This window comes from Scyliorhinus canicula, chromosome 10 (assembly GCF_902713615.1).
Source record: "Scyliorhinus canicula chromosome 10, sScyCan1.1, whole genome shotgun sequence".
NCBI lineage: Eukaryota > Metazoa > Chordata > Chondrichthyes > Carcharhiniformes > Scyliorhinidae > Scyliorhinus > Scyliorhinus canicula.
The window spans coordinates 49,165,094-49,190,205 of record NC_052155.1 but is presented as its reverse complement, the minus strand read 5'-3'; the positions used below and the strand labels follow the sequence as shown (position 1 = coordinate 49,190,205).

The 25,112-nt window shown below is 46.1% G+C and overlaps 1 protein-coding gene across 2 annotated transcripts in view; it reads right to left on the bottom strand.

Moving 5' to 3' along the window:
• wnt3a (wingless-type MMTV integration site family, member 3A) overlaps nt 1-25,112 on the bottom strand; it is a 91,237-nt gene that overhangs the window by 14,116 nt on the left and 52,009 nt on the right. For both annotated transcript variants that reach the window (XM_038808871.1, XM_038808870.1), the window contains exon 2: nt 2,144-2,385. In XM_038808871.1, coding sequence (XP_038664799.1) covers nt 2,144-2,385 — 242 coding nt within the window. The remainder of the gene's footprint in view (nt 1-2,143; nt 2,386-25,112) is intronic.

The window sequence follows — 25,112 nt, the reverse complement described above, 5'->3', positions numbered from 1 at the left end:
TGCATTTTTGAGTCTCGTACAGGCTTTTCTAGCAGCTGGATTAGTGGCTGTGACAGAAGACTCCCCTTCCTCCTCAGAGGATGCAGATTGATCATCACCCTCCTATTGAAGCTTCACTCCTCTCTGCAGCGTAGTGATGTGCACAAGCAGACCACGACCACACCGGAAACTGTTTTACTGGTGCATATGAAAAGTGCACCCAGATCTATCCATGCACCTGCATCACATTGTCAGCAACCCAACAGCTTGCTCAATGACCATTCTTGCCCTCATGTGGTTCCAGTTGTACCTTTCCTGTTTATCAGATGAAAGGTTCTCACAAGTGTCGTCAGCCATGTCCTTAGACGGTAGACCTGATCTTTGAAGATCCATCCACTGTCTCTGTTTGGAGGTGTAAAGACCTTTGGGAACTTTGGCTGATGTGGTGCATTTCAGGATATCTTGCACTGACTTGCATGAAAATCTGCCAGTGGTCAAAGGCCAGCTGAACTTTGGAGTGGAATTTCTTTTGACTGACACATACTACTGGTTGATCTCAGAGCACCTTGACTGCCATGTGTGCAGCCTATGACTCTCGGTCCTGTGAGTATCCAGGCACTGAGGTGAATTGGATATTCTGAATTCTCCATCAGTGTAGCCAAACAGGCGCCCGAGTGTGGCGACTAGGAGATTTTCACAGAAACTTCATTGCAATGTTAATGTAAGCCTATTTCTAACACTAATAGAGATTATTACAATTATTAAATTCAGAGAACCTTCTCACTATGACTCCCTGTACCTGTGAGAATCCAGGCACTGCTACAAGTCAGAGTACCTTCTCACTCTGACTGGACACATCAGTAGCAATATGATTGCAATCGGCAGCCCTGTCAACAAAACATTGATCATCTGTGTGATACAGATGTGCAAAAAATTGTAAAATCCTGCCAAGTATCACCATCAGATCTCTGGAAGGAGCTGGAGGTGAAGAAAGGCAGGGCGACGGTAACCTTAACAGCCCCGGGAAATGCATGGCCACTGGACTGCTTGGAAGGGGATCTTGTTCCAAGAGGCTGCAGACACCAGCAGCTACTTCAAGAAACCCTGGCACTCCTGAGGTGCTATCACTTGTCCATCCCTTCTGCCCTGTGGAGCAGGATGTCACGGAGTAGGAGCTGCTGCTACAGCTGTTTTGGTGTTGCTGCAGAAGCTGCCCCCATCTTGCTGAGAAGGCTGACAGCTGCAAAGTGCAGATCAAAGTAAATAAACAGTCCAAGCTAACAGAAATGTATTGAAAATCACGCCAAAGCAGTGAAAGCACACTCTCAGAACAAATTCTGTAAGCAAAAGCCCTTCACTTGGAGGGGAGCAACTGTCCTTGGTCAGTATTTAAAGGCTTTCCAACCTGTCAATTTCACAGTCCAGTCAATCCCCACTGTGCTTTTGCCATGTTGACCCTGGCAAGTTTCAACCTGTTCGAAAAGCCAATTTGCCTTCCGTTAAAGCCAGGATGTTCACTTGGCAGAGTTACCAACTCGATGCTGTGCTACCCATGTGCCCCCAGATGTGCACCAGTCAAATGCAGAAGTTAGTGAGATCACATAGGGTTCTCAACACGCTGGTATAATATGCTGTTCGAGTCCCTCTTACTCACCAGAATCCACCCCCTTTGCAGGTAAAAATTCCACACAATCTACTTATGCACCTCTTTTCGGACTACTTATTGTTTCTCCCAATTGTATGTCATCCGCAAACTTGGATTTACGACTCTCTATTGCTTCATCCAAGTCATTAATAAGCTTCGTGAAAGGTGGAGGCCCTAGCACAGATCCCAGGGGAAAATCTCTTGTTACTGCGCTAATAAACTGCTAATAAACTGCTGTCGCATGAGGAATCATTGTCGAGGAGCATCAGTCAAAATACAGCTTGGCATTACAGAGGTCAGTTTCCAATTTTGTACTACTGAAACTCCACAGCCATATATTGGAATATAATTTGCAGCGTGCCTTAATATTCCGATCTTCTCCCCCAGGAGGTGGGAGAGAGTGCAGGGTCACAGAGTGACTTATTATGATATTCAACAATAGGATACCACTGGTTTCTACTGCCCCATTGTAATAGAGAGGAGATATCCTTTCCTGAGACATTGACATCATTTAATTACCTTTATCCAACACAGGTCCAAAGATTGCCAAGTTATCTTCAACAGTTGTGCAGTTCCATCTCCTTCCTCGAAACTGATGCTGGCATTCCTGAATCCCAATTTTTACTCCTTCCGCCACGCTTGGCATAATCTCCATGTAATTCCGACAAAACCGAAGCTGCTTTGGTACAAGGCCAGGGATACTCCCACACAGTATGGGCTGAGTCGCCAATATTGAGTACTGATGGCCAACCGCCAAAGACCTTCAATAAAAGGGAAGGAAAACCTCATTAATCAGAGATTGTGAGATCGGAGCAGATAGCGTTTTCAAAACTTTTGTTTAAATTCTTTTTAGCTGAACAAAATCCACGATGAAAACGTGTGAACATGGGTCAATATCTACCCAGGAAATCAGCAGCACCAACTTTGGTACAAATATTCCAAAGTAAAAGGACAACCCTACATTGACACAGAACCTTTCACAATCACAGGATATATAATGTAGGAACCACAGCAGCCAATTTTCACACAGTGAGCTCCCACAGACCAAACGGGGTGATAGCCTGATGATCATCTATCTTTTTTTAAAACAAAGTGTTGACTGTTGAGGGATCAATGTTGGCCAGCATACAGTAGTATGTTTTTCATCCGAAAGGTGGTCCCTGCATTAACACAGTGCGGAGATCCTATGGCAGCATTGTTGTAACACGTGACTGTTTTGCCCCAGTTCTGGACTCCCTCCCTGTACAGAGTAAAAATACCCCAAACACTCGCTTGAGCATTTTCGTGTTCATAAACTTTATTTCCCATTATCCCAGTTGTTTTTCATAGGCTTCTTGTTAACTTTTGCCATTGGTAGTATTGATATGTCAACATTTACCATTCAATATTGCCGAGCCAATTGGCACCATGTAGCTGTGGGATCAGGCCACTAGGTTTGACTTTAAAACAAAGTCTCTCTGAAACTCATCGCCCATTCATCATCTAGGTGGTGGTGGGCGTGGGGGGGCTTTGTTCAGCAGTACTCAGTACTTCATTGAGGAGCCCAGCATCAGGAGAGGGGAGTCATCTCCTGCTCTTGCTGTAAAGTTCTCTCCACTAATCCCCATCTCCTGATGCCATTCCTGCCATCACTTATCTCTGGCCTGGGTCCCTCTGCAATCCTGGGCCTCAGGTCAATGTCATTCTGGCAACAGCCACTGACTCCCTGGTGGCGCTATTGAGCAAACAAGCTGCCAGCTTCTGTCTGACTGCTTTTGGTGGACGGGGCTTCCCACCCCAGGGTGCTGATCCCATGAAATTGCCTGACTGTCTTGTCCTTTGGCCTTCCTAGAGGGAGTCTCTCGTCTGTTCCCCAAGTAGCAGCTGAACATCCTTCACCTCCATAGAATTTCCTCCATCCACAGGTGTGTAACGCAGAATGAGCATCTTTTTGTCCTCCCCCCATCAATATCTTTCTCCAGCTCTCCAAATTACATTGCACTTGACATCTTGCCTTACACACCCATGCTCTTTGATGCTTAAGTAGGATTCTTTAGCATTGCTTTACATACCTCTATTCTTTACCTGTGACACTGACAGCTGTATCATCTTTGCCTAGCCACCTGAAGTGAATACTGTTCATTGTTACCATGTGAGTATCTCATTCTCTCCTCCGATCCTTTGTTCAGATTTAATTCAATGTATTTGGGACCGACTCCAAGAGCTTAAAACTCAACATAAAAGATCTACAATGAACAATCATTTAACTATTTTTCTCCCCCCCCCCCCCCCCCCCCCCCGCCCCTTCAACCTTCTCCAGTTAATTCCTCATCTCTAAAGTTGGTGAACAGTCTGCTTGTCGGTGGTATTTAATCTAACAGACCAGAACAACCCCAGGTCCTACAGTTTGCCTCAGCACCTCAATACTAGCTATCATAAGACAAAGGAGAAAACCATGATCACTTGCCAATGTTCCAATGTCATAAAATATCTGTGCACCGATAGAGAAGCAATAGAAGTAGGGTGGTGTGTTACCTCTCCTCGGTTGAATAGCCTGCCAACACGCAAGGCTAGATTATTTTTGGTATGTGGGCCACACTGACAAGGTATTGCTTATCACGAGAAGCTGTAAGAGTTTCAAATGTCCATCATAATGTAGGATGTGGCAGAGCTATTGCTAACAAATGTTTCTCATGCTCTTGCATCACTGATACACAGTACAAGTCTCACTGCGCTACAGGAGTGTGGTTACAACAACTTCTCGGTGTACTAGGACTTTTGCTGACGTGCAAAGGTCTATTGTTGTCAAGCACTCGCTGCCATGTTTTGTAAAAGGATGAGCTGATTCAACTGGTCCGGTTTTGGATCCCCTCAACAAAGGAGGCCTTTTGAGAGTGGTGGCTGCCAAGGTATGGGAAGTGTTCAACATATTCCAGAGTCTTTCCTTCAATATATATGGGAGATGGAATATTTGGCAACCAGGTGTGGTTTGACCGATATTTTCAATGTTGGCAACATTCAAGAATGGGCCGAGTTTCTTCTTTGCATGAGTGAGCAATGACGCTGCAGTGATCTGCAAACTGTAGATCATGTACGCCAATTATGGTCAGTTTAGTTTTGGCACAGAGGTGATTGATGTTCAGAGTTTTCCATCGAAGGGGTATTTAATACTGACCAGAGGGGAGTAGATCCTTGATGAAGCGAATAGCCACGGTCAGGTAGATTGTAAATAATATGACTTTGCTTGACCCTGATCCAGATTTTGAAGGTGCCTATTTCAAGTCTCCCACTCCACACAGTTACAGTTAGATCATCATGGAGCAATTACATGATGATGGCGAAGTCTCTTACACATGTAAATTTTTGGAGCACAATCAACGTAGCCTTGCGATTTACTGATGCTTTGGTCGGGTTGTTGAATGCAATGAAGAGTTACTGGTGTTGTTCTCAACATTTTTCTTAGGTTTAGCAGGCAAAAGAAGATAATTTTGGAGGCTCCTGTGGAAAGTCTGAAGCCACAATGTTTCTGGGAGATTTCCTCAGCCGCAGGATGTAGGCTATTCGGGAGCAATCGTGTCAGAATTCTCCCTGCTTTGGACAAGAGAGCAATACCTCTGTGGGACACTAAACAGGAAAAATGTAACTACAGGTGGAGGGAGCAAATCACAATTATGAATATGGCCCAGATTAATATGGTTACCTCACCCAAAAAATAATTCTGAATTTACCTTTCTCATGCCCTTTCAGCTCTCCTTTCAATGCACATTCCATTCAGTTCTGTTCAACAATGGCAATCAGGATTCAAGGATTTTAATTTCCTCATTAAAAAGGGGCCTACCATCTGAGACAGACAGTGCTTCAGGCAGCCAGTGATAGAAACCTTCCACATTATCAGCAGCCGATTTAGAAATAATATAATGTTATTTAATCTCTCCTTCCACCTGCCCCCCCCCCCCCCCCCCCGCTCTCAATCCCAATGCCATCCATTGTCCCCCTCTCTTTTTCACTGCCAGTAGCACTAGCTGAAGAGCCAGTATTCTGGCCACTGCTCCTTCCTCAGCCTTCACCACCAAGAATGACCAAATTAACTGGGCATTCATTACACAGTTTTTTTTTTCTTTGAAATCATACTCTGCCAAAGACAAATGGCTGCCATGTTGCCTGCAACAGAGCCAACGTACTTCAAAATAATTCACTGCAAAGTTTTTTCAGATGTTCTAAGAGATGTAGGTTGAGGTAAATGCAGCTCATCCTTTTTCTCAACAATAACTCTTCCATTGTGCACATGTAGTAAGAAATTAATCTTTATTAACATATTATTGAAAGTAAACTGTTGAACTATAGGCTGCTGGCTGACCAGCCCTGTAACATACTTCACATTTTGCAACAAATGATGCACAAGAAGCTCTCAGTTATCCTTGATTTAGCATTCTAGTCACCTGTTATTCAGCACCTTTAGAAACCAACCTAGAAAACATGCAAAAGCTGACCAAGAAATTCAAACAAACTGTCAGCTCAAGAATGGCCGAGACAAACGTGCGCAACATTCGTGGGGTTTGCTGAAAGGAAAAAAACCCATAAAGATAAGGGAGGTGAAATGTTGAAGGGACAGAATTAGTGATACATCTGGACATGTTTCTCTGGAAAATTTCAAAATTTTCGAAGTAAAGGAAAGGCCTTGGGGTGAATTCTCCGTTCTGCCAGGAGCGCGCCCTCAACCACTGGTACCCTGGCGGCGTGGGGTGGCTACAACAGGACATCCCATTGGCGGGCGGTGGGAACGGAGAATCCGGCTGCCAACGACGGCATGCCACCGAGGAACATGCAGAATTCAACCCCTTGTGTTTGTAACAGCTCCCATGAACTGTACAAAGTTCCAATAAAGTACTTTTGAAGTGTTTGTAATGCAAGAAACAAAGCAGAAAATTTGCCTGCATAGCCCAAAAACACCAATGTGACAATGACAAGTTAAACTAGGTTAGCGCCGATAGTTAATGGATAAACATTGGCCGGTATACTCGGGCTCATCTTTGAATAGTTCTGAGATTTTTATATCCACATGAGAGATGAATTATGGGCTGAAGACCAGAGCGGAACGCAAACCAATAATCTTCTAACTCGGAGGACAGAGTGCTACCACTGCACAAAGGTTGACACATTGAGGATGCCCTTCTTTTGCATTTGAAACCATGTTATACTTCATAATTAATTTTAAAAGATTTTTGACATGAAAAAAGTGACATTGGAATTTTCAAAAGACCAACCAGGCCATCAGTCAACAGTCACTCTCCGACATACAACCATTCAAGGGCCAGAGACAATGGGCCTGATTTTTAACTCTATGCAAATGGAGAGGTTTTGAATGAGTTAAAATCTCGCCCAATAAATTCCATCCAGCTCTTTAGCCTTGGCTCAGTAGTAACATCATAGATCTTGTTGTGTGCAAATTGCCCATCATGTTTCCATATAGCTGCACTTCAGAAGTTAATTCATTAGCCATGAAGCACTTTAGGACATGCTGGGAATGTAAAAGGCAATATATAAATACTTCTACAACAAAGCTCTTTCCTTCTGTCACAAATGTTATAGGTACAGTAAACCCTCAATTATGGATTAGCAACCCAGATGTTGCCATGGCAAGTTCTGAAACTTAATTTCATAAAAAACTTAGTAACTTCTAGACTGGCACCAGATGGAAGTGCAAAAACATCTGATTCTTCAGTTTGATACTTAACTCCCAAAATGGATAAGTCAGTCTAACCCATCAGAGGTTAGAATTGAAAAATCTGAAACGGGAATCCAAATCTACCTTGAACTCCCCACTTCTGGCATTAACAAAGGTGGTAACAATTACGTGCACCTCACTTGCAGCATCTGTGTTGGTTATTTAAATATTGTAATGAGGTTCCCTCCTTTGACATTGTCATAACCCCCACAATGACCATGAGGAAACCATTGTTGATCTTCCCGTAGGACTCATGGAGTACGAGCATCCAGATAAGGGGTGGAGGCCACCCAGCTGGAACTCATTACAAACAAACATAGAAGCCAGCCCAAAGCAGGGCCTGGTGTGGTTAGCTCTCCCAGCAAGGACTGTACTGTGTTGCCCTCACCTTGAGAATACTGACAGCCCTCCTTCACCCAGTTCACCCAAGTCTCCTCCTCCTGCCCCTACCTTCTCTTGTTGATTCTCCTTCTCATACTACTATACATGTTCCCTCTCCACTTACTCTTCCTAGTACTATATCCATGCAATGAGGCGTGGGAGGCAAGACATCTTGGATCTCAAACACAGGCCACCAAATGAGTTTGGAATTCACCCTACTCCTGCTGTGAGTTAAAGTTGATCCAGGGTTGAGGGATCTTTAATTTGTATCTAACCTATGCTGCACTTTGTGGTGTTTGATAGGCCAACGTAGGGCACATTTCTTTCTGTATTTATCTTGGCCAGTAACGGTCTTCCAAACTGTCAATGTCAAACATGGTAAAACCATTTCAGTCAATTGTTTAAAAAACAAAAGCAAAAAAAAAATCAGAAATACATGAGACTTCACAAATCAGCACAAAAACAGACTCGCTCCCTTTTCCTGCTGCTTTTTATATTGCTGACTTCTTTGATCTAGGTTCCTGTGTCGGTGAATGTTCCCACAAAGGGTCAGGTTACACACTTGCAGCCCACATTACACACGCTCACCTGCTATACTGGGTTCTCAGTAGTCATTTGTGGTTAGGATAATGGCACACCATCATTTAATGATCAGTGGATTGGCCCATATTCAGGCTGAGAAAAATGTTGCTCGTGGTTCTGGATTTAGAAGAGGAGAATAAGCAATCGGGGTGTGTCTGTCCTTTTCCTAGTTCGGGGATCTCAGTTTCTGCATCTCCCTTGATCCCCATCCTGTCTCTGTACATCTCATCTATCATTGTTGTCACTGCATTTATGAATCACTCTCATTCTCACTGACTTAATCAGTAGCCTTATCACCTGTAGTCAATCTTTCCCTCACCAATTCTTCTATTCACTCTAGCATTGCCCATTCTGAATCTTTCAATCTGCATCCCAAACCCTCACTCCCCACAGATCGGCACAATTTGCCTTTCCTCTTACTCTCTGTCCACCTGCTTCCTTGGTCTCCCCGCGCACCCCCTCCCCCACTATCACCCACAAATCATCCTCTCCAGTTGGCCAAACAGGAAATATAAAACCACAAAATATCAAACTAATCTGCTGCAATAGTATATGGTTTAATTAGTGGCAAATTAAAAAAATCAACACTTTTATTTATTGCTGTAATTGTGCTTTCCCCAATATACTAGGCGGAATTCTGAGTTTTTGAGACGAAGTGCGGTGGCAGGTGGCTCTGGCATGAATGGCAGTTTAGAACCTCATTAATATGCACAGGTGAGTTCCCCTCCGAATATTCTAGCAGGCGAGAAGCTGATTCATCTTCCCACCGTCAACTGGCAGGTTCAAAGGTCCTATCGCCATATTTAACACCAGTCCATATAGTGGGGTGTTTATAGGCACATGCAGCGCCAAAAATGACCCTGCTATCAAACACAACTTTGTTTTTTTTCTGTCCTCTTTTGGGATACACTGCCGAGGCTGCACTTACCTCACTTCCTGCTCGCCAGTGCAGGAAGAGATCAGGGCGCCACTTTTAAATGCCTCACCGACTTTTCAAACCCCCCCCCCCCTCCTCTAGTAGCCTCCCTCATCCCACCTCTTAAGGGCATGGCACCCCCAGTACCAAGAATGCCAAGGGGGTAGAATTCATGTTTCACTATGTGGTCAGGTTAGACCACACTTGGGGTTATATGAGCACTTCAGTGGGAGGGAGTACAACCTAAATTTACCTGAATGACATCTGGATTCCAAGAATTAAGAGGAATGATTACACAAACTAGAGTTGTATTTTCTGATAGTGAGAAAGTTATGGAGAGATTTGATCAAAACTTTCAAGATATTAAAGGTGAACAGAGAGGGTATATAGAGAGAAATTATTTTCGCTGGTGGGGGAGTCTCGGACCAAGGAGTATAGTCTATAAATTAAAGTGATAATTGGAAGCAGGCAAAAGGTGGTAGAACTTCGGAACTTTCTTGCACTGATGGCAAAGAATGCTACATCACTTGTTAATCTTAATGCAATATTGATAGATTTTTTGTTAACCAAGGGTTTTAAAGATTTGGGGAATAGGTGGGTATATGGCGTTAGGTTGGTTTCCAATGGCTCAAGCTGGAGATAGAAACACCATTCACAATTTGTCGCGATTTAATGCCCATCATCCCCCTACAGCCTCCATTAGTAGCTGTGGCAATTGGAATATCACTGCAAATTTACTTTGTATTGGTAATTGTATAACTATTATATTTAATTATATACAAATAGAGGGCATTACTTAGGGTTCCACTTGAGCAGGTAATGACATTTTAATGTAATTTTTGTAAGTTCCCTTTGGAATTAGTTTTTTGGAAGAGTGACCCTTTAAGGGGCAATCCTCCTAATTTTTTCATCTAACCTTTTGTTCAGACTCAAGAAAATAAAGAGACACGTGGGACTGGATTTTGTGAAGCGGTGTGTTCATTGTCCCCTCCCCCAGGAAAAAGTCAGTAAGGAGCCTGCCCACCAGAAAACAGCCACCCCCCCCCCCCCCAAATATTTTACACTGGGAGTAGCGTTAATTGTCTCAGAGTGAAATTGCGGAAGGACGTCTTGCTTTAGAGAACTGTCAGACAATCCGACTGGCTGGTAGCTCCGTAGTCCCAGCAACGACAGATTCGAGGTCTGGCCACTGCTGGATTACAGGACAAACAAGGAGGTTATTGGAGCCACACTTCAAGTTAAGGATCGTCAGGGGCTGGGAGGTTGACTCTAGTGAGGGGGAAGAAGAGGTGGGGGCCAGAATGAAGAGGCTGGTTGGCAGGGAAGTGTTAAAAGGAATGTCCTTGGGAGTCCAATGGGTACAGGAGAACCCCCAAAAGGTCTGCCATCTTGTCCAACACCAGCCTGCACAGCAAAACCTGCCAGGCTACCTCTGCCATATGGGTAAAATACCAATGAAGGAGGAATGAGGCAGTGGCCATTTAGGGTTGGTGGACTGCCTGACACTTTCCCTGCCCACATTAAAGTAGGAGTCAGACTTGGGATGGCTGGGAATGCCAGACTCCGCAAACACAAAAAAATCCTTCATCATAGGTGGGATTCTCTAGTCCCATGAAGACATCCAATGTCCCATTGAAAACATCCGATGTCGCCGGGAAACCTGCAGATGGAGGGAGTGCTGCCGGCGGGAACACCAGCCGAAGAATTACGACCCATATGTTTTTCTTGAATGTAATGTTTCATTATTTTATGAAGTACAGCAAACTTGATAATCAAAGATCCATAAAACATGGCAATAAGCCAGAAACCAACAAGAAGATATACAAGCCACACACCAACATCAAAGCACATTAACAAATATAAATATATAGTCAAGAACACACCAATTATAAAATATACCTGCAATTTGGTAATAATAAATGAGATAGGAGCATCACTGGCAAGTTTAGGATTCAATGCTCATTCCTAATTAACCTTGTGAAGGAGACAAATTGCCTTCTTGAACACAATAGTCTATGTGAGGATTTTTCAAAGTGTGGGTCACATAAGAACTAGGAGCAGGAGTAGGCCGTCTGGCCCCTTGAGCCTGCTCCGCCATTCAATGAGATCATGGCTGAACTTTTGTGGACTCAGCTCCACTTTCCGGCCTGAACACCATAACCCTTAATCCCTTTATTCTTCAAAAAACTATCTATCTTTATCTTAAAAACATTTAATGAAGGAGCATCAACTGCTTCACTGGGTAAGGAATTCCATAGAGTCACAACCCTTTGGATGAAGAAGTTCCTCCTGAGCTCAGTCCTAAATCTACTTCCCCTTATTTTGAGGCTATGCTCCTTAGCCTCTAAAGGAGCAATATTTACCTTCCCGCTCTTTTTGTTTTATATATTTGTAGAAACTTTTACTGTCTGTTTTTATATTCTGAGCAAGTTTACTCTCATAATGTATCTTACTCTTCTTTATAGCTTTTTTTAGTAGCTTTCTGTTGCCCTCTAAAGATTTCCCAGTCCTCTAGTCTCCGACTAATCTTTGCCACTTTGTATGCTTTTTCCTTCAATTTGATACTCTCCCTTATCTCCTTAGATATCCATGGTCGATTTTCCCTCTTTCTACCATCCTTCCTTTTTGTTGGTATCAACCTTTGCTGAGCACTGTGAAAAACACTTGGAAGGTTCTCCACTGTCCCTCAACTGTTTCATCATAAAGTCTTTGCTCCCAGTCTACCTCAGCTAGCTTTTCTCTCATCCCATTTCAATCTCCTTTGTTTAAGCGCAAAACACTAGTGTTTGATTTTACCTTCTCACCCTCCATCTGTATTTTAAATTCCACTATATTGTGATCGCTCCTTCCGAGAGGATCCCTAACTATGAGATCATTAATCAATGCTGTCTCATTACACAGGACCAGATCTAAAACCGCTTGTTCCCTCGTGGGTTCCATTACATACTGTTCTCGGAAACTATTGCAGATACATTCTATACATTCCTCCTAAAGGCTGCCTTGACCAACCTGATTAGACAATCGACATGTAGATTAAAATCCCCCATGATAACTGCTGTACCATTTCTACATGCATCAGTTATTTCTTTGTTTATTGCCTGCCCCACCATAATGTCACTATTTGGTGGCCTATAGACTACTCCTATCAGTGACTTTTTTGCCTTACTATTCCTGATTTCCACCTAAATGGATTCAACCAGGGCCTGGTTTCGCACAGGGCTAAATCGCTGTCTTTGAAAGCAGGCCAACAGCACGATTCAATTCCCGTACCAGCCTCCCCGAATAGGTGCCAGAATGTGGCGACAAGGGGCTTTTCACAGTAACTTCATTTGAAGCCTACTTGTGACAATAAGCGATTTCCATTTCATTTTCAATTTCAACCTTATCCTCCATAGCACAGCTGTCATCCCTTACTATTGCCCGGATGTCATCCTTAAATAACAGAGCTACACCACCTCCCTTACCATCCACTCTGACCTTCCGAATAGTTTGATACCCTTGGATATTTAACTCTCAGTTGTGACCATCCTTTAACCATAATTCAGTAATGGCCACTAAATCATAGTCATTCACAATGATTTGTGCCATCAGCTCATTTACTTTATTCTGAATACTACGAGCATTCAGGTAAAGTACACTTATGTTGGCTTTTATAACTCTGTTTTGAATCTTAACACCTTGATCAGTAACCTCTCCTAAGTTATTTTTCCTATTAACTTTTCTCCTGATTTTCCTTGCCGTTGAATCATGTAACAACCTGCCACGTTGCTTTCCATTTATGTTTTTACTTCCCATTTTATTTCTTTTAGTATTACTGGGCCTATTCTCTGAGCTCCCCTCAGTCACTGTACCTTGTACTGTCGCCCTTTTTGATTTTGACATAGCCTTTTGACTCTGGCTTCTCTGCCTTACACTTTCCCCCTTACTTCCTTTTATTTCTGTCCCTGTTTTACTACCTTCCGACTTCCTGCATCGGTTCACATCCCTCTGCCACATTAGTTTAAACACTCCCCAACTGCTCTAGCAAATACCCCTCCAGGACATCAGTTCCAGTCCTGCCCAGGTGTAACCCGTCCAGTTTGTACAGGTCCCACCTCCCCCAGAACCGGTCCCAATGCCCCAGGAATCTGAAACCCTCCCCCTGACACCATCCCTTCAGCCATGTATTCATCCTATATATCCTCTCATTTCTACTCTGACTAGCACGTGGCACTGGTAGTAATCCTGAGATCACTACCTTCGAGGTCCGATTTCTTAACTTCCTTCCTAGCTCCCTGTATTCTGCTTTTAGGACCTCATCCCGTTTTTTTACCTATGTCATTTGTACCGATGTGCACTACGATCACTGGTTGTTCACCCTCCCCCTCCAGAATGTCCTGTACCCGCTCAGAGACACCCTTGACCCTAGCACCAGAGAGGCAACATACCATCCTGGAGTCTCATTTGCGGCCACAGAAACACCTGTCTATTCCCCTTACAATTGAATCCCCTATAACTATTTCACTGTCACACTTATTACCCCTCCCTTTTGCAGCAGAACCAACCATGGTGCCACGAGTTTGGCTGTTGCTGTTTTCCCCTGAGAGGCCATTCCGCTCAACAGTATCCAAAACGGTATATCTGTTCTGCAGGGGAATGGCCACAGGAAATTCCTGCACTACTTGCCTCCCACGTGGATACCTCCAAAGATTTACTGCTGTGTTGGTCACCTGCCGTCTTAGGCAATCACTGTTCACTCGGGGAATTGCTATAACGCTATTCCTCAAGGCCATCAAGTCGGGCCGGGATGGAGGTGGTTGATTTTAGATGGGCTTTTTCTTGGCGTGGTACGATGGGAGCTGATAGGAGTATTTAGTACTGTAAAAGAGACTTACTGAGGTTGTTTAGTGTTTAGGTATGGACTTTTCTGAGGGGTGAGGGGGCTAAATTTAACAATTTAATTTGTTGAAGAGCGGACTCCACTGAGCATCAAGAGTTAAAGGTTTACTGACACATAATTTGGCCTAGAGTCCCAGTAAGGATTGGTATTACCCTCAAGTCCCGCAACCAATTAGGCCCCAGATATATAGGACACAATTCTCTGGCTGAATGCTGGTGGTGGGATTCGCTGGTCCCACCAGCAGCGCACCCCCACCCGTGGGTTTCCTGGCGGCGTGGTGACTTCCCATTGACAGCGGCAGTAGAGGTGAATCCCGCCGCCAGTGAATGGCACGCTGAGAAACAAGCAGCTGGGAGTCCAGATAATCCCACCCATAGACTTCATCCTTCCTCTGGATTCTAGCTGATGAGGTGTAAAAGGGGCCATGGATACCAGGGAAGTTTGCGCCAGCACAAACCATTCTTCAGCTATGCAGCAAACAAAGGTATTCTTTCAGCTTCATTCATTGAAGGGGATTGGGCATTGTTGGCTAGGTCAGCGTTTGCGGCCCATTCCTAATTATGCTGGAATGAAGTGGTTTGCGAGGCCAATTCAGAGGGCAGTCAAGAGTCTCAGAATCATATAATCCCCACAGTGCAGAAGGAGGCCATTCGGCCCATTGAGTCGGCACCAACTCTCTGAAAGAGCACACTACCCAGACCCACTCCCCCACTACCTAGACCCACTCCCCCACCCTATCCCTACAACCCCATAACCCCACCAAACCTTTTGGACACTAGGGGACACTTTATCATGGCCAACCCACCTAACCTGCACATCTTTGGCCTGTGGGAGGAAACCGGAGCACCCGGAGCAAACCCACGCAGACACGGGGAGAAAGTGCAAACTCCACACAGACAGTGACCCAAGGCCGGAATCGAACCTGGGTCCCTGGCTGTGTGAGGCAGCAGTGCTAACCACTGTGCCATCGTGTCGCCCGATCACACTGCTGTGTGTCTGGAGTCACACTTAAACCAGACCAGATAAGGACGGCAAGTTTCCTTCCCAAAAGAACATTAATGAACCAGATGGTTTTTTAAAATGACAATCAATGCTAGTTTCATGACAATTACATTAATCCCTACCCCCCCCCCCCCCCCCCCCCCCCACAACTCCCAATCACTGGACCACCAGATTTTATCAACTGAATTCAAAGAGTTGCCATGGTGGGGTTTGGACCCATACTTCCAGAGCATTAGCCTGGGTCTCTGGAATATAAATCCAGTGATGTTGCAAGTACACCATTGCCTCCCTGCTTTGAACCTGGAAAGTTCTGGCATGAAGCATGACAAACAATTCACAGTATATGTACACAGTAGTAATCCTCATTGATTGTGATCTACACAAGTTTAGTGTTAACATTGCTGCTCTATGGGAAGCCAGGTTAGACAACACAGGTTTTATTTGTGAGGCGAATTACATCTTCTACTAGCATGGAAAGAGTGCTGAAGCTCACCGTGAGCATCTTATAGGTTTTGCAGCCAGCATCTGGTTGACACAGTCAATTGAGTCATCAGTGGCAATTGCACCTACACACCAATTCTGTATTGCAGCATCTCTGACAAAGAGCATTTTTACAACTCCCTTGTTGACGCACTCACCAATATTCTGAATGGCGAGAGAATGGTGACTTCAATGCATGTGTTGGGGCAGAGAGTGATTCACGGCCATTTTGCCTTGGCTGGCATTGGGGAGAGGGGGGGGGGGGGGGGGGGGCAGGATCAATGATGACAGACAAGGCATTCTTGAGCTTTGTGCCAGAACATTAAAACCATAAAGAACACCTAAAGAAACAGGAACAGGAGTAGGGTTTTTGGCCCTTTGAGCTTGCTCTACCATTCAATACGATCATGGCTGATCTTCTGTAATTCCATAAGACTGTGAATCCTCTGTTCTAGATTCAGCAACCAGGGGAAACGTATCTCAGCAACTACACGAGTCATTTAAGTCATGATTCCTTAAGCATTTTTATGGTTCAATTAGGTCACCCCTCATTAACCACTAAGAATATTGTTATAATGATAATATAACAAGGTATCATGGCATCACTCAAGGTTTGAACATTGACACCAATTAGACCAGGTAATCGTGGGATCTGCCCAGTGTTCTCCATATCTGCACATACCACAGTGTAGATTGAGACACTGTCCACTCTCTTGTCAGCGGTAGAGTGAAGGGGCAGCCCTGAAACTATTGCAGTTCCAAACACAACAGCCCACCACTCATTGGCATCTCTTGCACATGTAATGAAGCCCAATACCAGCACTTCACACTGTTGCTCGAACAACTGCTACTCACAAAGATTCACCAGGCAGTGTCAATACTGGTATCAGTGAAGCTGGAAGTCATTAAGCCCAATCATTTATTAAACAGCAGAAGAATCATTTGGGAAAGGCATAACCTGCAACAAGGACTGTTTTTAGACCTCCTCAGCTGAGATGTCATCTGTCATTGATGCAAAAGCAAAGTCTATATGGAGCACAACATAAACCCAACAGCCAAAAAAACTGCACAACCTGAAAATAGCCAAGACAACTGTGAAAAAGATAGTAAGAAGTCTTACAACACCAGGTTAAAGTCCAACAAGTTTGTTTCAAATCACTAGATTTCAGAGCACTGCGAACAAATGCTCGCATTCAAAATATCGTCTTGCATCTTTGACTTTGTCTATATATATGTTTCTGGAACCTACCGCCTCATTCACCTGAGGAAGGAGCAGTGCTCCGAAAGCTAGTGATTTGAAACAAACTTGTTGGACTTTAACCTGGTGTTGTAAGACTTCGTACTGTGCTCACCCAGTCCAACGCCAGCATCTCCAAATCATGAAAAAGATAGAGAGATACTGTGCAAATAAAACTGGGTCAACGTATGTCATACAGTCATAGAGGTCTACAGCATAGGAAAAGTCCTTCAGTCCATCGCATCTGCGCCATTCCAAAACAACCACCTTACTATTCTAATCCCATTTTCCAATATGTGGCTCATAGCCTTGTGTGCCTTGGCATCGCAAGTGCACATCTAAATACTTCTTAAATGTTGTGAGGGTCCCTGCCTCCAACATCCTTTCAGGCAGTGAATTCCAGACTCCCACCACACTATGGGTGAAAAACTCTTTCCTCACATCCCCTTGTAACCTCCCCCGGCTTAAATCTATGTCCCCTGGTCATTGATCCCTCCACCAAAGGGAAAGGTTTCTTCCTGTCGACATAATTTTAGACATCAACCATGTCCTCTTTCAATCTCCTCTGCTTCAAGGAAAACAACCCACTCTATCTAATTTCTCTTCATAGCTAAAGCTCTCCAGCCCAGGCAACTTCCTGGTAAATCTCCTCTGCATCCTTTCAAGAGTTCTATACTTACTAGTGAGGCTTGGAGGAGTGGCACGGTAGCACAGGGGTGGCATGGTAGCACAGTGGTTAGCACTGTTGCTTCACAGCACTGGGGTCCCAGTTTCGATTCCCAGCTTGGGTCACTGTTTGTGCAGATTTTGCACGTTCTCCTCATGTCTGCGTGGGTTTCCTCCAGGTGCTCTGGTTTCCTCGCACAAGTCCCGAAAGACGTAGGGCGGGATTCTCCAGGAACCGGAGGATGGGCAACTCCGGCGCGAAGGACTGGCGTGAACCATTCTGGTGTTGGGCCGCCCCGAGGGTGCGGAGTCCTCCGCACCTTCAGGGGCTAGGCCGGCGCCGGAGTGGTTTGCACCATGCCAGCCGGTGCGGAAGAGGCTTGGCGCCACGCCAACTGCCGGTGAAGGGCCTTCTCTGGCCGGCACATGCGCGGGAGCGCCAGAGTGTGCTGACATCATCCCAGCGCATGCGCAGGGCGTTCAATTCCTCGTCGGCCATCGCGGACTGTTACAGCAACCGACGCGGTGGAAGAGAGTGTCCCCACGGCACAGGCCCGCCTGTGGATCGGTGGGCTCTGATCGCGGGCCAGGCCACCATTGGCACCCCCCCCCCCCCAACGGAGCCAGGTCTGCTGGTAAGTACCTGTCATAACATACGCCGGCGGGACCGGCCGAAAACGGGCGGCCACTCGGTCCATCGCGGGCCGGAGAATCGCCGGGGGCCGCTGCCAACAGCACCTGACCGGCACGGCGTAATTCCTACCCCTGCCAAATTCCCAGCGCCGGAGAATTTGGCAGCCGGCGGGGTGGGATTGACGCTGCCCCCCCCCGCCCATTCTCTGACCCGGCGGTGGGTCGGAGGATCGCGCCCGTGCTGTTTGGTGAATTGAACATTCTGAATTCTCCCTCCGTGTACTCAAACAGGCGGCGGAATGTGGCGACTAGGAGCTTTTCACAATAACTTCATTGCAGCGTTAATGTTAGCCTACTTGTGACAATAAAAATTATTAAAAGATTTTACAGGATCAACTTCACGTCCTCATGTGCCCAGTTGAACCTACAGTTCAAGCTGTTACACAGGACACACTTAACCAAGACAAGGATAAGTGGGTTTTTGCCAAACGTGGAAGACAGATCTGATCGCTGTTCACATCTCCCAGCTAACCATACGCATATACTTTGGTCCTGCCCCAAATTCGCCAGCTTCTGTGCTTCCTGTTTTAGCACTGTGTCAGAGATACTCCAGGTGGATTTAAATCCATGTCCATTGGTAGCCATATTTGGGGTTTTGGATTCACCAGTGTTTCACTCTTGGGTAGAGGAAGGGCAGACGTTGTCACCTTTTCCTCATTGATAGCCCGGAGATGAATATTGCTTAGTTGGAGGTCCCCTGTTCTGCCCAGTGCACGATTTAATGTCATTCCTACACGTAGAGAAAATTAAATTCACCATCAGGGGCTCAGTGGAGAAGTTCTACCCGAGATGGTGACCATTTATTTCCTCTTTTAAGGATCTAGAAATTGTCAGCTGTTAAGGGGCTTAGTTACAGTATTTAAGTTTCATTATATTTTTTTGTTTTAATGTTTGTAATGTTTGTTTTTGCATTCCTGCATTTTTGTTGCTTGATTTTTATTTTATTATTTTGCTACGTAAAACTTCAATAAACATACTTCTAAAAACAAAATTCAAAATGATACATTTTTCAACTCTCTTGGAATAATTAAACATGGGGTGACGAGACACCACACTTCTAATAGTTTAATTTTCAGTACCTGATAGTTCAGTAACTGGTAGTAAAGAACACTTAGCATTTGGAACATTATGAGCAGTTTGGCGCCCAGTGTCTAAGGAAGGATGCGCTGGCCCTGGAGTGGGTCCAGAGGAAGTTCACAAGAATGATCCGGGGAATGAAGGGCTTGTCATACGAGGAGCGGTTGAGGACTCTGGGTCTCTACTGGATGGAGTTTAGAAGGATTAGGGAGGGTTCTCATTGAAACTTACCAAATACTGAGGGGCCAAGATAGAGTGGATGTGGAGCGGTAGTAGGAGAGACTAGAACCAGAGGGCACAGCCTCAGACTGAAGGGATGATCCTTTAAAACTGAGATGAGGACTGTTTTTAGCCAGAGAATGGTGAATTTGTGGAACTCGCTGCCGCAGGAGGCTGTGGACACCAAGTCACTGAGTGTATTAAACAGAAATATAGAAAATAGGAGCAGGCGGAGGCCAGTCAGTCCTTCGGGCCTGTTCCACCAATCATGATGATCATGGCTGATCAGCCAACTCAATATGCAGATCACAATCACCCATTATTCCAGATTTTCCCTTATCGCAAGTGTCTCTAATAGATTCTAGGATTTCTCTAAAATCAAACGACGGAAAGGGGAATGTGAAAAGTGATAGGCAGGGAAGCTAAGGGCCAAATTCAAAGAGTGCCACAGTGAAACAGGGAGCGAGACAGGAAATGTTAAAAAGACAAGCTTAAAGGCTTTGTGCCTTAAGCGTGGAGCATTCGCAATAAAGTAGATGAATTCATCGTGCAAATAGACATACACGGGTATCGACATAGCTGCAGGGTGGCCAGGGATGGGAACAGAATGTCCAGGGGTTTTCAGTATTTAGGAAGGACAGGTAAAATGAAAAAGGTGGTGGAGTGGCATTGCTGTTTAAAGAAGAAATTAAAGCAATAGTATTGAAAGGGTATTAGCTCTGTGATGCACGATCAATTGTATAAAGACTAAGGTTGGATACAACTGTGGCTTTATTGCAGTAAGATGTGTGGCCTCCCACAGCAGCTGGCGAAATGGCTGCTGAATAGAGGTCACGCATATTTATACTCCTGGAGCCAGCAGGCAGGGGCTACCGGCGAACCTGTAGTACAGGTCCTACCTTACATCACCCAATACAGGTGTAACAGTGGTTTACCACATTCACCCCCTGTTAAAAATGAGTCCGGCGGGGGTGGTGCAGAACTATATACAGTAGTCAATTTATGTGCAGTGTTTTATCAGGGAGAAAAAAAAATGTCCTTTGCAAGTCCGGTGCCAGTTAGAGATTCAACCGGTCTGGTGCCTTGACGTTCCGCTGGGAGCGACGTAGCGGTGGCGGTGAAGTCGATGCTGGCAATGTCGATGCTGGCCTGATGTTGGATCACTCCAGGAGTGTGCTAAAATCCTCTTCATCCTCTGGCGTGGGCAGGGGAAGGAGGGATGGTCCTGGTGGGGGCACCGGGGAAGGGGAGGGTAGCGCCGGGCCGGAGAAGTGTGCATGAGTGGAACCTGCTGGTGCCAGGTCCCGGAGGGAGACAGCATCTTGGCGGCCGTCGGGGTACGCCACATAGGCATACTGGGGATTGGCATGGAGCAAGTGCACCCTATCCACCAACGGGTCCGCCTTGTAGAGTCGGATGTGCCTACGGAGCAAGACCGGTCCTGGAGCTGCGAGCCAAGTGGGGAGTGACATCCTGGATGTGGACTTCCTGGGGAAGGCAAAAAGACGCTCATGGGGTGTGTTATTCGTAGCAGTGCACAATAGTCACCGGATGGAGTGTCGTGCATCAGGGAGGACCTCCTGCCAGTGAGAGGCTGGGAGGTTCCTGGACCGTAGGGCCAGTTGGACGACCCTCCATACCGTCCCGTTCTCCCTCTCTACCTGCCCGTTTCCCTGAGGATTATAGCTGGGCGTCCTGCTGGATGCGATACCCCTGCTAAGCAGGAACTGACGCAGCTCATCACTCATGAATGAGGATCCCCTGTCACTGTGCATGTAGGCGGGGAAACCGAACAGAGCGAAGATTGTGTTTCGGGCTTTGATGACGGTGGCAGACATCATATTGGGGCATGGGATGGCGATGGAGTACTCATCGACCACACTGAGAATATACGTGTTTCGGTCGGTGGAGGGGAGGGGCCCTTTAAAATCCACACTGAGGCGTTCAAAGGGGCGGGAGGACTTCACCAGGCGCACACGGTCCGGCCGGTAGAAGTGCGGCTTGCACTCCGCACGGACCTGGCAGTCCCTGGTGACTGTCCGTACTTCCTCGACAGAGTACAGCAGATTGCGAGCCTTGACAAGATGGTACAATCGTGTGACCCCTGAGTGACAAAGGTTGCCTTGTAGGGCCCGGAGTCGGTCTACTTGCGCTGGCACATGTACCTCGGGACAGGGCGTCTGGGGGCTTGTTGAGTTTGCTGGGGCGATACAAAATCTCGTAATTGTAGGTGGAGAGCTCGATTCTCCAACGCAAGATTTTATCGTTTTTAATCTTGCCCCGCTGCGTGTTGTTAAACATGAAGGCTACCGACCGTTGTTCAGTGAGGAGAGTGAATCTCCTGCCGGCCAGGTAATGCCTCCAATGCCACACAGCTTCAACGATAGCTTGGGCCTCTTTTTCGACGGACGAGTGCTGAATTTCTGAGGCATGAAGGGTGCGGGAAAAGAATGCCACGGGTCTAGGCAGGTGCCTGATTGAGGGTGGCGGCAAGTGTGATGTCTGATGCGTCGCTGTCTAATTGGAAGGGCAGTGTCTCGTCTACTGCGTGCAACCCGGCCTTGGCTATATCAGCTCTGATATGGGCGAAGGCCTGTTGTGCCTCGGCCGTAAGGGGAAAGCGGATGGACTGAATGAGTGGGCGGGCCTTGTCCGCATAGTTTGGGACCCACTGGGCGTAGTAGGAGAAGAACCCCAGGCAGCGTTTGAGGGCCTTGGGGCAGTGGGGGAGGGGAAGCTTCATGATGGGGTGCATGCGGTCGGGATCACATAGTCGAGGATGGCTAAGCGGGTTGTGCTGAACATGCACTTCTCCTTGTTGTAGGCGAGGTTGAGGAGGGTGGCGGTGTGGAGGAATTTGGCCAGGTTGGCTGTGGTCCTACTGATTGTGGCCGCAGATGGTGACATTGTCTAGGTACGGGAAGGTGGCCCGCAAACCGTACCGGTCGACCATTCGGTCCATCTCCCTTTGGCCGAAGGGAACCCTGAGGAAGTGATAGAGACGACTGTCCGCCTCGAAAGCAGTGTATGGACGGTCCAATTTACGAATGTGGAGCTGGTGGTAGGCGGATTTGAGGTCTATCGTTGAGAAGACCCGGTACTGCGCAATCTGATTGACCTTATCAGATATGCATGGGAGTGATACGCGTCGAGCTGCGTGTACCGATTGAAGGTCTGGCTGTAGTCCACAACCATTCTGTGTTTCTCCCCCGTTTTAATGACTACCACTTGGGCTCTCCAGGGGCTGTTGCTGGCCTCGATGATGCCTTCCCGAAGCAACTGCTGGACCTCGGACCTGATGAAGGTCTTGTCCTGGGTGCTGTACCGTCTGCTCCTGGTGGCAACGGGTTTGCAATCCGGAGTTAGATTGGCAAAGAGGAAGGGTGGGTCGACCTTTAGGGTTGCGAGGCCGCACACAGTGAGGGATGGTAGGGGCCCGCCGAATTTGAGGGTAAGGCTCTGGCGATTGCACTGGAAGTCCAGGCCTATATCAACTCAGCGACCACTCCTCCGACGGAGGCTCAGATCGTGCATCAATTTATTGCAGTAAGATTTTCGCCAGCTGCTGTGAGAGGCCACACATCTTACTGCAATAAATTGATGCACGATCAATTGTACAAAGACTAAGGTTGGATACAACTGTGGCTTTATTGCAATAAGATGTGTGGCCTCCCACAGCAGCTGGCAAAATGGCTGCTGAATAGAGGACACGCATATTTATACTCCTGGAGCCAGCAGGCAGGGGCTACTGGCGAACCTGTAGTACAGGTCCTACCTTAAATCACCTAATACAGGTGTAACAGTGGTTTAGCACACTCTGACAATGTGGAATCTGTATGGGTGGAGCTGAGAAACACAAAGGGGGGGAAAAAATGTTAGTGAACCCCAAATTCTAGTGGTGATGTTGGGAATGGCATTAAACAGGAAATTAGAGACACATGCGATGAAGCAACAGCCATAATTATGGGTGATTTTAATCTGTATATAGATCGGGCAAATCAATTAGCCACAATACCATAGAGGAGGAATTCCTAGAGTGTATATGGGATGGTTTTCTGAATCAATATGTTGAGGGACTAACTAGAAAAAAGACCACCCTAGACTGGATACTGTGTAATGAGAACAGAATCATTGCCAATCTAGTTGTGTGAGACCCCTTGGGATTGAGCGGCCATAACGATAGAATTTTTCATCAAGATGGAGAGTGAAGTAGTTGATTCTGAGCCGAGGGCCCTGAATCTTAATAAAATAAACTGTGATGATCTGAGGCAGGAGTTGGTTTTGATTGATTGGGGAACTTTAAGGGTTGATAGCGGATAGGCAATGGCAAATATTCAAAGAGCGCATGGGGGAACTGCAACAATTGTTTATTCCTGTCTGGCACAAAAGTAAAATGGGAAAGGTGACCAATCCATAGCTTACAAAAGAAAATTAGAGACAGTATTCCATTCTAAGGAAGGAGCATACAAATTGGCCAAGAGAAACTACAGGTCTGAGGACTGGGAGCAGTTTAGAATTCAGCAAAGAAGGACCAAGAGACTTATTAAGAAAGGGAAACTAGGGTATGAGAGTAACCTTGCAGCGGACATAAAAACTGACTGTAAATGTTTCTGTAGGTTGATGAAGAGAAACAGTTTGGTGAAGACAAATATAGGTCCATTACAGTCAGAAACAGGAGAATGTATAATAGCGGGCAAAGAAAGGCTGAGCAACTAAATACATACTTTGGTTCTATCTTCACAAATGAGGACACAAATCAGATACCAGAAATGTTGGGGAATGCAAGGTTTAGAGAGAGGTAAGAACTGAAGGAGATCAATATTAGTAGATAAACGGTGTTGGGGAAATTGATGGTATTGAAGGTTGATGAATCCCCAAGACCTGCTACATCTCAGAGTACCCCGGAGGGGGCCTGTGCTGTACCCAGGTCCGCGATAGGGGCCTCTTTTGCTCTGCGCCGGCTCCTGTAGCCCTACACCATGTTGCGTCAGGGCTGGCGTGGAGAAGAGAGCTACCGCGCATGTGTGCATTCACACCGGCCACAGTGTGCATGCGCGCATTCGCACCGGTCACAGCGCGCATGCGCAGACCCGCGGCGCACATTTGAAGCCGGTATCGCTTACGACGGTGTCAACACTAAGCCTCAGGATCAGAGAATCCCGCCCTACATACCCAAGCACTTGAGAAAACATTGGCAGAATCAGACAGATTCAGCATGGATTTCTGAAGGGGAAATCATGCTTGACAAAATCTACAGGAATTCTTTGAGGATGTAACCAGTAGAGTTGATGAAGGGGAACCAGGGATGTGGTATAATTGAACTTTCAGAAGACTTTTGACAAAGTCCCACATAAGTGATTAGTGTGTAAAATTAAAGCACATGGGATTAGAGGTAGTGTATTGAGATAGATTGAAAACTGGTTGGCAGACAGGAAACAAAGAGTAAGAATTAATGGGTCTATTTCAAATTGGCAGGCAGTGACTATTGTAGTACCGCAGGGATGGGTGCTAGGGCCCCAGCTATTCACAATATATATGAATGATTTAGATGAGGGAATAAAATGTAATATCTCCAAATTTGCAGTTGACACCAGGTTGTGAGGGTGAGTTGTTAGGAGGGTGCAGGGATTTTTCAGTGTGATTTGGAAATGT